Raw genomic sequence first — 12,290 nt, forward strand, 5'->3', positions numbered from 1 at the left:
TTACTCAGAAGGGTGGTGGGAATGGGAGATTGGCAGATAGCTGAGATATCAGAGACATTGGATTCTTATCTCATTATACATGACTAAGCCATTTCTCACCTTCTCACCCCTTGCCTTTTCCTGTAAGACCTATTACAGTCGTTAAGAGTCGTCAACAGGCTCATCTCAGCTATCTGCCAATCTCCCATTCCCACCACCCTTCTGAGTAATACCCCTCCCCACCTTCTCACTATATAGAAGGATCTGGCAACTTCTGTTTCAGTGTATCTGAAGAAGTGTGCATGCACACAAAAGCTCATACCAAGAACTAACTTAGTTGGTCTTTAAGGTGCTACTGGAAGGAATTTTTTTATATTTCCTCTAGAATATTTGAGAGTCCGGGGATCCACTTTCCCCCTGCAAACAGTGGCGCGTGCGTATGCTTTGAGTGGGATATCGTTTTGTTCTAGCAAACGGGATGTTAGCCCTGGGTACCTGAAGAAGTGTCTCCACCCCCATCGTTCCACCAGGACACTGAGATCCAGTTCTGAGGGCCTTCTGGCGGTTCCCTCAATTCAAGAAGTGGGGTTACAGGGAATCAGGCAGAGGGCCTTCTTGGTAGTGGTGCCCGCCCTGTGGAACACCCTCCCATCAGATGTCAAGGAGATAAACAACTATCTGACTTTTAGAAAACATCTGAAGGCAGCCCTGTTTAGGGAAGTTTTTAATGTGTGACATTTTGATGTATTTTTAATCCTTGTTGGAAGCCGCCCAGAGTGGCTGGGGAAACCCCGTCAGATGGGCTGCATATAAATAATAGGATTATTATTATTAGCCTACTAGAATCTTGATAAGGGACGCAGGTGGCGTTGTGGGTTAAACCACAGAGCCTAGGACTTGCCAATCAGAAGGTCGGCGGTTTGAATCCCCGTGACGGGGTGAGCTCCTGTTGCTCGGTCCCTGCTCCTGCCAACCTAGCAGTTTGAAAGCACGTCAAAGTGCAAGTAGATAAATAGGTACCGCTTCGGCGGGAAGGTAAACGGCGTTTCCGTGCGCTGCTCTGGTTCGCCAGAAGCGGCTTAGTCATGCTGGCCACATGACCCGGAAGCTGTACGCCTGCTCCCTCGGCCAATAAAGCAAGATGAGCGCCGCAACCCCAGAGTTGGCCACGACTGGACCTAATGGTCAGGGGTCCCTTTACCTTTACTTAGAATCTTGATAATAACGCAGCTCAGCAGCAGCCTAAGAACATAACAATAGCTCTATTGGATCAGACAGTGGCCTCTCAAGTCCAGCATCCCTTGCTCACAGGGACTAACCAGACACCCATGATTTTTGTTGGGGGGGGGTAGGATCTCATATTTGTATATTGGTTTGATGGGCCACTGCTGCTCCCATTAGCTACGCTGGGGAGAGGCTGGGGAAACCCAGCCAGATGGGTGGGGTATGAATAATAAATTGTTATTATTAAATTACTATTTTGCCTTTGCACTCCAGGCAGCTGGGGGTGTGTGCAATGGCTCTCTCTCTTCGCCTGTAGATTCCAGCAACAAGGTTGTTGTGAGAACGACATGCTATGCAGTTCTGAGGCATGTGCAGAATCGACAAATGTTACTGGTGATTTGTTCTAATCTCCGCTTTCCAGGTGACAAGGAGCCCATTTATGAAACGATGGATTCGCCTGTGGAATCGCCCAGAGTAGAAGGGAAGGAGCCCCCGCCAATGTCTGGACCTCTCCCTGTAAGTCAAGGCATGGATGACCAGCCAAACGCCCTGGACTCAACCGCTCCTTGGTTAGGTTCTGCAAATGGGGTGTGATGGGACTGAGAGGATTAGGAGTGGCTGGGAGCGGGATTTCTAAGTCAGTGAACTCCACTGTGCAACTCCCTCGGTCCTGACCCGGACTCTCGGAATTCCAAAGATTCTGTATGAATTTGTTGGAACGGCCCTTTCTTCTGCACATTTGAGAGTCTGTGTGCCTAAGGGTGAATTTGTCAGGGACTGTGCTGAGGAGGGTGGGATCCTCCCCCCTCCCCCTGCTCCTGATCCAGATCCTGAATCTTCCCAGGAGCAAGAGGACAGTATAGATTTGGAACAGCGGTTTGCAGAGGGACATAGTTCAGAAGGCAGAAGCTGGGAAATACAGGATAGAGAACAGCTAGGAGAAGAAACTCTGGAAGAGAGAGGGTTAACAGATTCACAGTCCCTGGACAACATTCACACCCCCCCCCTTCTCCAAAGTCACGGAGAGCTCAGAAAATGGCAGAACAGAAAGCACAGAGGGCACAAGCTCAGATTACAAGACGTAGGAGTGACGTAGATTAATAGGGACAGAAGGGGGTGAAATCATTAATTGGGAGCACCACCATTCTAGGAGATTGTTTCTTTGTTCTCTCGCTGTATAAAAGTTTCTAACTGGTAAGAAGACTCCTTTCCCTTTGCTCTGCTTATCTACTGCCACGGGGGAGGAAGCCTGACAGAATTTAAAGGACTCCCCTGGCCAGTGGCATAGCTAGAGGGGCAAATGTTGTGGATTGCCCCGGGCGGCACTTACCTTTGGGGGTGGCATGCCGAAGCCCAAGGTGGTTTTCTAGCCCAGACGCCCTGAGGGCCCAGCATGCCACTCGCAAAAGCTGCTTGGGGCTGGGTTCATAGTGTGTGCCAGCTGTTGTGTGTCCCCCGGTGCCGCTCTGGTGGCCGAGAAGGATGCAACAGGAGCGCACCAGCCCCATGAGTGGTGCTAAGCTTGCAGGTTCCCCAAAACACCACGTCCCTCCCCGCCACCAAGGAGCAAAATCTCAGCAAAGGGAGGATTAAAATGAAGCCCACCCTTTCACGATGATCCAATCTTTTTCACTGCCCACCATATTCTTTCTCTTCACAGCCTCTGCCGGGTCCTTGCCCCGGACTGGACACAAACTACATGGTAAGTTCTTAACCCTGTGGGAAGCTTAACCGGACTTTTCCTTTCTTCCTATATCCATAGAAATGTAAGCCTGTCATCACGCTTTGCAGTTTGCAAGCCGGCCCGACCACTGGGACGACAAAGGGAAGCATCGCCTGACATCGCTATGAAGTCAGGTGATTGACAGGTGGGCATCTGTCACCTTTGGCTTGCCAGGAGCTTGGGAAATCAAGATCTGCCCTGCCAGCCAGGAAAGATCCCAGACCTTTCTGCCGCAAGGGATAGGGCAGGTGGGGTTGTTGTGATCTATAAGGGGAGGGAAGCAGGTGGCGGTGAGGTCTAAGGCTGGGTAGGCTGGGTTGGTGAGCAGGGGATCACCATCTCTGGGCAACCTTTGGAAGGTCATAGAGTAGAATCTTAGAGTTGGAAGGGACCCATAGGGTCATCTAGTCCAACCCCCTGCAATGCAGGGAAATGCAGCTGTCCTGTACGGGGACTGAACCTGCGACTTTGGCATTATCAGTACCAAGCTTTAATCAACAGCTTGGGACCAGATTACCTGTGAGATTGCCTTACCCAATTTATGCTCGCACGACATTTATCCCTGCATTGCGGGGGGCTGGACTAGATGACCTTTGGGTACCTTCCAACTCTACAATTCAATTCTATGGTGGCTCTAATCTGTGGAGCTGGTGCCAGATAATACTCATTCCACATGAGAACTCCTTGTCTATTGAGGCCAGGCAGGCACCTTCCTTGTACTCTTCTACACACCTATTAGAAAGATTTTTGTTTAGGCAAGCCTATTTAAGTCACGTAGAACGCTGGCGTAGACTTTCACCCGGTTTTTAGCTTAGCGTTGACTCTTAATTATTTTGTGCAGGTGTTAAATTGCTGCTTCTAGCTGGTTTTTACTGTTAATCTTATAGTTTTATTCGTTTGGTGAACCGATTTGAGGTTGTTGTTGTTTTGCAGTCGAGAGATAGATCAGCTTTGTGAAATTAATAAACAGGGTTCCTTTCCTCTTTAATTTTTAGGAGTTGCTTCGCAGAGCAGAATCCATTTACGCCGAGATCAAGAGGTGATTCCTTGCCTTGAAAGATGCTTCTCTGACTGCCCCCCTCCTGCCAGCCCCCTCCACCGCTCCCTGAGAAGTGACCCATTCCAGTATTTTGGGATGCGAATTCTCCATCTCCCTTCATTTTGCTCTCTCTTGTCTGCTGCTGGCGGGATCTAGAATCCTTTCGCCTTAAGACTGTGCATACAGCCAAGAATTTCAACCTACTGCCAAGTTCAAAGGCGATTGAGCCCAGGACTTTTCTCCTGATGGGACGGAGGAGCAAGACAGAGCTTGCTGTTGCCTGGGCAATTTGATCTCATCTCTTCCTAAAAATGGACCACCACGCGTGGCTAAAGTCTTGCTCCTTTTCAAGGAACTCTGGCGGCGGGAGGAAATATTTCTGCTCGTGCTTGTGATTATTTTGGTCTTCTGGGCTTTTTCGCTAATCCCGGGGGTTTTTTTGTTTTTGTTTTTTAAAAAGCAGCAATCTGCTTTGGTGCTCAGAACGTCTTTCTGTTTCCTGGAGGGCTGCTCTGCAAAGTGTTGGAGGGGTGCTCTGACTCCCGCCACCCCCAAGAACCACTTTCTTTGCAAGGTGTAGATCAGGAAAAGGGAGGCCACACACACACACACACACCCTTTGAGGTCATATTTGGCTGAGGAAACCCCCCTAAGATGCTCTTAGACAGCATCTTAAAAAGCAGAGACATCACCTTGCCGACAAAAATCCGTATAGTTCAAGCTATGGTTTTCCCAGTAGTGATGTATGGAAGTGAGAGCTGGACCATAAAGCAGGCTGATCGCCGAAGAATTGATGCTTTTGAATTATGGTGCTGGAGGAGACTCTTGAGAGTGCCATGGACTGCAAGAAGATCAAACATATCCATTCTTAAGGAAATCAGCCCTGGGTGTTCACTGGAAGGACAGAACCTGAAGCTGAGGCTCCAATACTTTGGCCACCTCATGAGAAGACTCCCTGGAAAAGACCCTGATGCTGGGAAAGATGGAGGGCACAAGGAGAAGGGGACGACAGTGGATGAGATGGTTGGACAGTGTTCTCGAAGCTACCAGCATGAGTCTGACCAAACTGTGGGAGGCAGTGGAAGGCAGGAATGCCTGGTGTGCTCTGGTCCAGGGGGTCATGAAGAGTCGGACACGACTAAATGACTCAACAACAACAACAGGGCTTTTCCAGGACACCTCTAGTTTAAGCCTGAATTCAGTCCTGCCCTGGAAAATTCAGGTTGAGCAGTGATAGTTGATGGGGAGGTCTTTCTTAAAACCCTGCTTCCCCCAAAGATCTGACTTTTTGCAAGAAGGGAGCTGTGGGGGGTGATTCTTGCTATGACGCCACATCCTCTGACCTCCCTGCAAAACAGATCGGAACAGATGCTCTCTAAATCGCTAGTGTCTCTAATCTGTTTGGAAGTCCCCTAATTTAGGATCTTTCCTTCCTTCCTTTCCCACACATGTGAGGTTTGAAAAGTCTCTTCTCCTGCGTAGTCAGCACTTTAGACTAAAGCAAAGATACGTATTAGGTCGGAGGGGTGCGTGGATGTCAGATTTTCGTTTTTCTTTTTTACATGAATCCCCAGAGCTACAAACCACTGCTGGTTATAAAAGATAGGCTGTAAAGGGTTTTTATTTTTAGTCGGATGCTGTCAGCCTGGGTAGCTCAGTTGGTTAGAGCATGGTGCTGATGATGCCAAGGTTGCAGGTTTGATTCCCGTATGGGACAGCTGCATATTCCTTCATTGTAGTGGGTTGGACTAGATGATCCTTGGAGTCTCTTTGTGATTCTGAATACTCCTTGCTAGGAATCGCAAGCAGGCTTTGGGTTGGCCATCAATGGGACAGGATCCTGGAATAGGCTGTCCACTGGCCTGATTCAGCAGCTTCTTCTTATTGCTACGCTCTTAAGTAAAGAGCAGGATGCCCCCATTCGGAGCCTTGGGATGAGTTTTCAGTGCCACAGCTGAACTGAGTTTACAGTCCTTTTGCAAAAAAACAACAACCCCCACCTCCGCTCCCGGTGAGTTTTCTTCATTTCAAACAGTCTATCTGATATAGGGAATGTCGTGTTGTTATCACTGTCAAACAAACGGAGAGCCAGGGGACCCGGCTGCAAGTCGACCAGATGTCTATGCTTAAATATTGTTGTAGCAAAGAGGTATATGAATCGTTGAAATAAATAAACGAAGTAAGGTATCAGTCGACCCTGATGTACTAGGACTATGGGAAATGATGGTTCAATCGGGCAGGCACACCCTATGGATTGAGCAACGTTGTGCCTCTGAGTATAGCCCTTGAATTGGGGATCCAGACCAGAAATAGGCCCCTAAGTCCACACACACACAAATCCACTCCTGGTTTTCCCTCATATCAAAGTGTTCTTTTTTCTTTAGCGTGCTAATTTGGGCTTGTCTACACTTCTGGTTAGGGATGTGGGTGGCGCTGCATGTTAAACCACATAGCCTAGGACTTGCTGATCAGAAGGATGGCGGTTTGAATCCCCGCGACGGGGTGAGCTCCCATTGCTCAGTCCCAGCTCCTGCCAACCTAGCAGTTCAAAAGCATGTCAAAGTGCAAGTAGATAAATAGTTACCGCTCCGGCGGGAAGGTAAACTGTGTTTCCGTGCGCTGCTCTGGTTCGCCAGAAGCGGCTTAGTCATGCTGGCCACATGACCCAGAAGCTGTACGCCGGCTCCCTCGGCCAATAAAGTGAGATGAGCGCCGCAACCCCATAGTCAGCCACGACTGGACCTAATGGTCAGGGGTCCCTTTATCTTAACCTTTACACTTCTGGTTGGTCCCTGCCTAGCAAGCATGGGTCCGAGAGGTTTCCCCACACTTTCTAGGCACAGGTCTGAGCGGTTTCCTCATTCCTGGAAAACCTGGAAATCGGAACAAATGACAACCCTCAGAAGATGCAATTGCTGTTCCGACTCAGCGCTAAACCACAGGTTTTCCTGGGGGAAGGCGGCGAGGCTCTGGGCAAGTCACCCAGAGATCTATGTGCAGATCTTCCTGCCCACACCCAGCCTAACCCCTTTCATGCAGAGTGGGCAGGAGGAAGGACCAATAAGCTCTTTAGAAATCTGCCATGTGGCTACAGCCACCTCTTGTTTATCAGACATCTAAGGCTGCTGCCACATGTTCTGCTTGAACAGGATGGTCTGATCTATAAAAGTTTCATTCTGATGTATTTATTATTTTCAACTAGCAACTTCATACCTGACAGTGCTTGGGAATTCTAACGCTTATCCTCACTTCTGGGGAAATCTGTGATTCATTGCTGAATCTGAACAACCAGGAATCAGGTTTTCATTCCCCTTAACTGAGTTCTTCTTGCCCCCATCCCTGAGACATGAGAAATCCTCTTTCTGCTTAGAGTAACATCCAGCCTTTGCTGTGGATGCAACTCTGGTGACAGTCATTTTGTTTGGATTCCAACCCCCACACTGACCATGTTTCGAAAGGTACAGCCTACCAGCTTGGTTCAAAATACCATCCAATTTTGTGCCGTAATAAATGGAAATCTGCCCTTATTCCCTTATGGGGAACACAAGAGCCCTTATAGAGTCCTTTGCAGGTTCTCCATCGGTCGGAGAAAATAACAGAGGCCAACCAGAGAATATTGAGAAGCAAAGCAGCCAGTAAGCCTGATCTTTATTGAAAAGTTTCAACACGGTGCCCCCTTCACACGCAGAAGAAGGAGGAAGACCCAGAACCCAGGTGTGTCCGCCCTTATATAGGCATTTTAAATTGCCCACTCTGGAGTCCAAGATCACCCCCAGACACATCATACCTACATTACAGAAAGGGTGGTCTACAGCAGAAATCTGAGTGCAATTGTTTATCTCCTGTTGTTGTTTATCTCCTGTCTGGCAGGTTACCTGTTAATACTTACTTGATTGGATACCCTGGGGAGCCTGGCCAGTCTTTTGTAATGATAAATACTTAGTTCCTGAGCCAGGTCATAGACTCACCCTATTCATACGCAGATATACCCTTAAGATAGGTTTTGTGAATGAAAAGACAATGGGGAGGCTTTTCCTTTTTCCTTTGACCTTGCAGAGAAAACATTTGGTCAGTTTGGGAGCCAAAATGGCTCCAGGGCTGCCCTCCTGTGCTGCCTCAGACATGTGGCCCATACATTTATGTACGTGTTTTCTTGGTACCTTTATGAACATTTATTATATATATAAGACCTTAATATTCCTATTTCAATGTGAACACAGACAAAAAACTATTCCCTGATCTCGTGAACCGTCATGCAAAATTCGGCCAAGGCATCCAAAGAGGTCCAAATTCACAGCGAACGTACAGCTTTCCAAAGCAGGTATTAGACCCACCAGTTTAATCTTTCCTAAGCGGACGCTGCTTATCTTGACTGCCGAAAGCATCCCTTGAGAGAAGACGCAAAGACGTTTCGGTGATAAGGGAGGCCTGTTATTATTTGTAATATGGGAGGCCTGTTATTATTTGTGACCTGCTACCCGAGAGTGTTTTGCTAGGAAATTCGCCCCAGTTGGTTTCAAGATGGGAAATGTTTAACAGAGTCACAAGATGTAACAAAGCAGGTTTCTGTTACAGGAGAAAGTTGCGTTTAGCCATTTAAGGAATGCAAATAGAGAGGAAATGTCCCCTGACGCTGGGGAGAGGGGGGAGGAAAAGGGGCAGAAGGTGTTTCTGTGGAAGATCCAAGTGAGGCGTCATCGCTCACTACCTTAATGCTTAAAGCCCACAGCTCACTAAGGCTGAGGGCCTGGGAAGAGGATGGCCCCAGCCTTAGCGGCCCCATAGAAACTGGGCTGCTTTAGTGTGTGAATGTTATTATTTATTTAGTTAATTTGTATACAGTGGTGCCTTGGTTCTCGAACTTAATCCATTCCGGGAGTCCGTTCGATTCACAAAACAGTTCAAAAACCAAGGCACGGCTTCTGATTGGCTGCAGGAGCTTGTTGGACGTTCGGCTTCTGAAAAACATTTGCAAACCGGAACACTTAACTTCCGGGTTTGTGGCGTTTGGGAGCCGATTTGTTCGGCAACTAAGCTGTTTGAGAACCAAGGTATGACTGTACAGTGGTACCTCTGGTTACGTACTTAATTCATTCCAGAGATCCGTTCTTAACCTGAAAGTGTTCTTAACCTGAAGACCACTTTAGCTAATGGGGCCTCCTGCTGCTGCCGCTGCGCTGCCACCGCGTGATTTCTGTTCTCATCCTGAAGCAAAGTTCTTAACCCGAGGTACTATTTCTGGGTTAGCGGAGTCTGTAACCTGAAGTGTATGTAATCCGAGGTACCACTGTACTGGCCGTCATCTGCAGATTTCCGGGTGGTTCGCAGCATAAAAATACAATATAAAAACACCAAATACATGATAAAAACAAGAACAAAAATAATAATAACCAAATCAACAAGCCCCTCCCCAAATACACTCAATGCTGTTCAAGCTGCTCAGGAAGCAAAGGGGTTGGAATAAGAGAGGGAGCTCTGAACCCCAACAGTGATGTTTATGAGGAACTGCATGCTAAGATTTGTGTGAGTGCAGAATTACAAAAACATTGAGGAAGGAACACCCTAAAGAGCCAGGAGTGAACATGCTCGGAGCCAACAAAAGTGTTGTGGGGGCGTACCCTCCAACATTTCTCCGATGAAAATAGGGACTCACATTCCATAATGATAACTTTACTGTTTATACCCCACACATCTTACTGAGTTGCCCCAGCCACTCTGGGCAGCATCCAACATATATAAGAAACATAATAAAATGTTTAAAAAACCTTCCGTATACAGGATTGCCTTCAGGCGGCTTGGGGGGGGGTCGTATAACTCCATACCCTCCAGCATTTTTCCAATGAAAATAGGGACATCCTGAGGAAAAATGGGAAAAATCAGAAACCGGGATGGCTTCTCTAAATCAGGGATGTCCCTGGAAAATTGGGACAGTTGGAGGGTCGGGGGGGGGGGGGACAGAGATGGAAAACTGAGGGGGAAGCAAGAATGGAGTTGCAAGTCCTGGGATAAGGGCATGGCTAGCTGAGTCGCTGGAACCCTGAGCGGGACATTCCACGCTGCAACATTTTGTTGCTGGCCCTGTTAGTTAATCTTTATCCCAGTTGGAACCTTTCCCTGGGATTCAACTTGCTTTGGTTAGTCAGCTGCACCCTGGAGAGGGTTTTTAATTCCCGTATTTGTTAACCGGTTAGCTAATGATCAATGCCAGGCTGCAATTAAGAAACTCCCAGAGATTCTTGAGCAAGGAGACGCCACCCCATTGCTCTTCCCGCCCGCTGCATATGGCAGACACCCTGCCCCACTTCTCTAGGTGTCAGGAATTTGGAATGTGGGGCAGTCGCTTCCCAAGGTGCTCCTGCGCCTTCCAGGGCAGCCTGCCGTGCAGAAAAATTATGGGTGCTTCCAGACTGCCGAGGTTTTGCGGGAGGGATTCAGTCACATACCGGAAGTTTAGGTTTGTGCAATTAACGTGATTTAAAGGGCTCCGTCGCCCTGTCACAACAAATCCGGTTTGGAAAGTGGCGGAGGGGAATGATTAACGGGAAGGCTTTTAATCAACACCCTGAAAGCAAATTGGGAGGAATGCTCACTAAAGGCCGGATATAATCTCATCTCCATGTAAGGTTTTATGCAGGCAAACCAGGACAAAGGTGCCCAGGAATTAGGTCACCTGGAGGGGTTTGAACACAGGCAGAGTGTTTCTCTCGGGCAAGGAGATGGGGGGCGGCAGAAGCTTCACCCCATAGCGACTGAACGTGACTGTGTCAGCCGGCAATTAACGGTGCAGCAGGAGAGTCCGTGAAACTAACAATGGCAACTCTGTCAAGGAAGTGGAACAAGGTCCTCTAGTTCCTGTCTCTCTCTGGAGAGGGCATTCCATATCCAGGGGGCCACCACTGAAAAGGCCACTCACTCCTATTGGACCTAGCTTGGTAGTGTTGCAGGAATTTATGTATAGGTTGGGGGGGGTTTGCCCCTCCAGCAGATATCATGCACATGCAGCCCACTACCAAAATCAGCACTTTGTGACTTTTGTGATTTGTCCCCACAAAACACTTCACCGCAGTTTCTTCCTATCTGTTCAAAGGGCCTCTGCTGCACGATACCAAATGCAAGAATTCACTGATAAATGTTCCTATGTACTGGCTCACTGGGAAAACTTCAGAAATTCATATAAACATGTGAGCTCAGCCCCTCTGCCTGAGTGATAATTCCTGGCATCCTGATACCTGAGTGCCAGACAGGTAGCCATTCCAGAAATAAGAAACGCAGATGAAGACAAAAGGGTGTGATTAACTTGGCTGGGAAACAGGGAAATGTAAATATCTCTTTTGCTTCACTTGATGGGTGTTTGGTGGAGGGCAAGGGGAACCATGGGGCAGGGTCCAGGATGCTCAGATAACTGCCACCAGACCTCCCCTTTCATGATGTAACCATGATGTATTAGTGATGTAGTTTTGGGGGGTGTAACATGGGGATTAGGTAAAGGTAAAGGTACCCCTGCCCGAACGGGCCAGTCTTGACAGACTCTGGGGTTTGTGCGCCCATCTCACTCAAGAGGCCGGGGGCCAGCGCTGTCCGGAGACACTTCCGGGTCACGTGGCCAGCGTGACAAAGCTGCATCTGGCGAGCCAGCGCAGCACACGGAACGCCGTTTACCTTCCCGCTGGTAAGCGGTCCCTATTTATCTACTTGCACCCGGGGGTGCTTTCGAACTGCTAGGTTGGCAGGCGCTGGGACCGAGCAGCGGGAGCGCACCCCGCCGCGGGGTTTCGAACCGCCGACCTTTCGATCGGCAAGCCCTAGGCGCTGAGGCTTTTACCCACAGCGCCACCCACGTCCGTAACATGGGGATTAGCAGCTAATAAAAGTTTGGGGGCTCTTTTGTTCAGGGCTTCCATCTTGTTCCACCTTGTGGCAGGTGGGAGTCCTGTCGCGACAGTCTTCAATAAAGACCAAGCCTACTGGCTGCTGTTTTGCTCTGGTATTCCTTCCTGGTGTCCTTGTTTTTTGTCCAAGGGAGCCCTCAGATTTCTCCGGAGAAGATGTCTTGGACTGGCTGGATGCAAAGGAATGGTGGGAGGAGCCAGGTGGGGACCCCCCCCCCAAAGGAGGAAGGCTCAGAGCCCGGGGTGTGGTGGTGGGATGATGGTGAGCGATCAGCGGGAGAAGACTGGGAAGAGGTAGTCAGGAAGCTGGAGGGGTAACAGGGCTTAGTGAGCAGGGAGAGTCTGTGGCAGAAAGCAGTCCAGAATCAGAGGCAGAAGCTGAATCAGGAGAGGAAGGAGGCCAAAAGGCAGAGAGGAGTCAGGCTGGTGAAGAGTC

The 12,290-nt window shown here is 48.9% G+C and overlaps 2 protein-coding genes across 5 annotated transcripts in view; both read left to right on the top strand.

Annotated features, from left to right (window-relative positions):
- Positions 1 to 6,152, top strand: part of CEACAM19 (CEA cell adhesion molecule 19) — a 16,427-nt gene extending 10,275 nt beyond the window's left edge. For 3 of the 4 annotated variants that reach the window (XM_082231325.1, XM_082231326.1, XM_082231327.1), the window contains exons 6-8: positions 1,625 to 1,719; positions 2,864 to 2,905; positions 3,922 to 6,152. In XM_082231325.1, coding sequence (XP_082087451.1) covers positions 1,625 to 1,719; positions 2,864 to 2,905; positions 3,922 to 3,969 — 185 coding nt within the window. In that variant the 3' untranslated portion in view covers positions 3,970 to 6,152. Of the gene's footprint in view, positions 1 to 1,624; positions 1,720 to 2,863; positions 2,906 to 2,965; positions 3,072 to 3,921 lie in introns of all 4 variants that reach the window. The other variant, XM_082231328.1, reaches the window with a different exon arrangement.
- Positions 6,153 to 9,876: 3,724 nt separating this feature from the next.
- The window catches only part of LOC309536928 (uncharacterized protein), a 41,808-nt gene continuing 39,394 nt past the window's right edge, over positions 9,877 to 12,290 (top strand). The window contains exon 1 of the mRNA XM_082231335.1: positions 9,877 to 10,419. The gene's annotated coding sequence lies outside the window, so the exon portion shown is untranslated. The remainder of the gene's footprint in view (positions 10,420 to 12,290) is intronic.

The sequence above is a fragment of the Podarcis vaucheri genome (genome assembly GCF_965113315.1).
Source record: "Podarcis vaucheri genome assembly, chromosome: 7".
NCBI lineage: Eukaryota > Metazoa > Chordata > Lepidosauria > Squamata > Lacertidae > Podarcis > Podarcis vaucheri.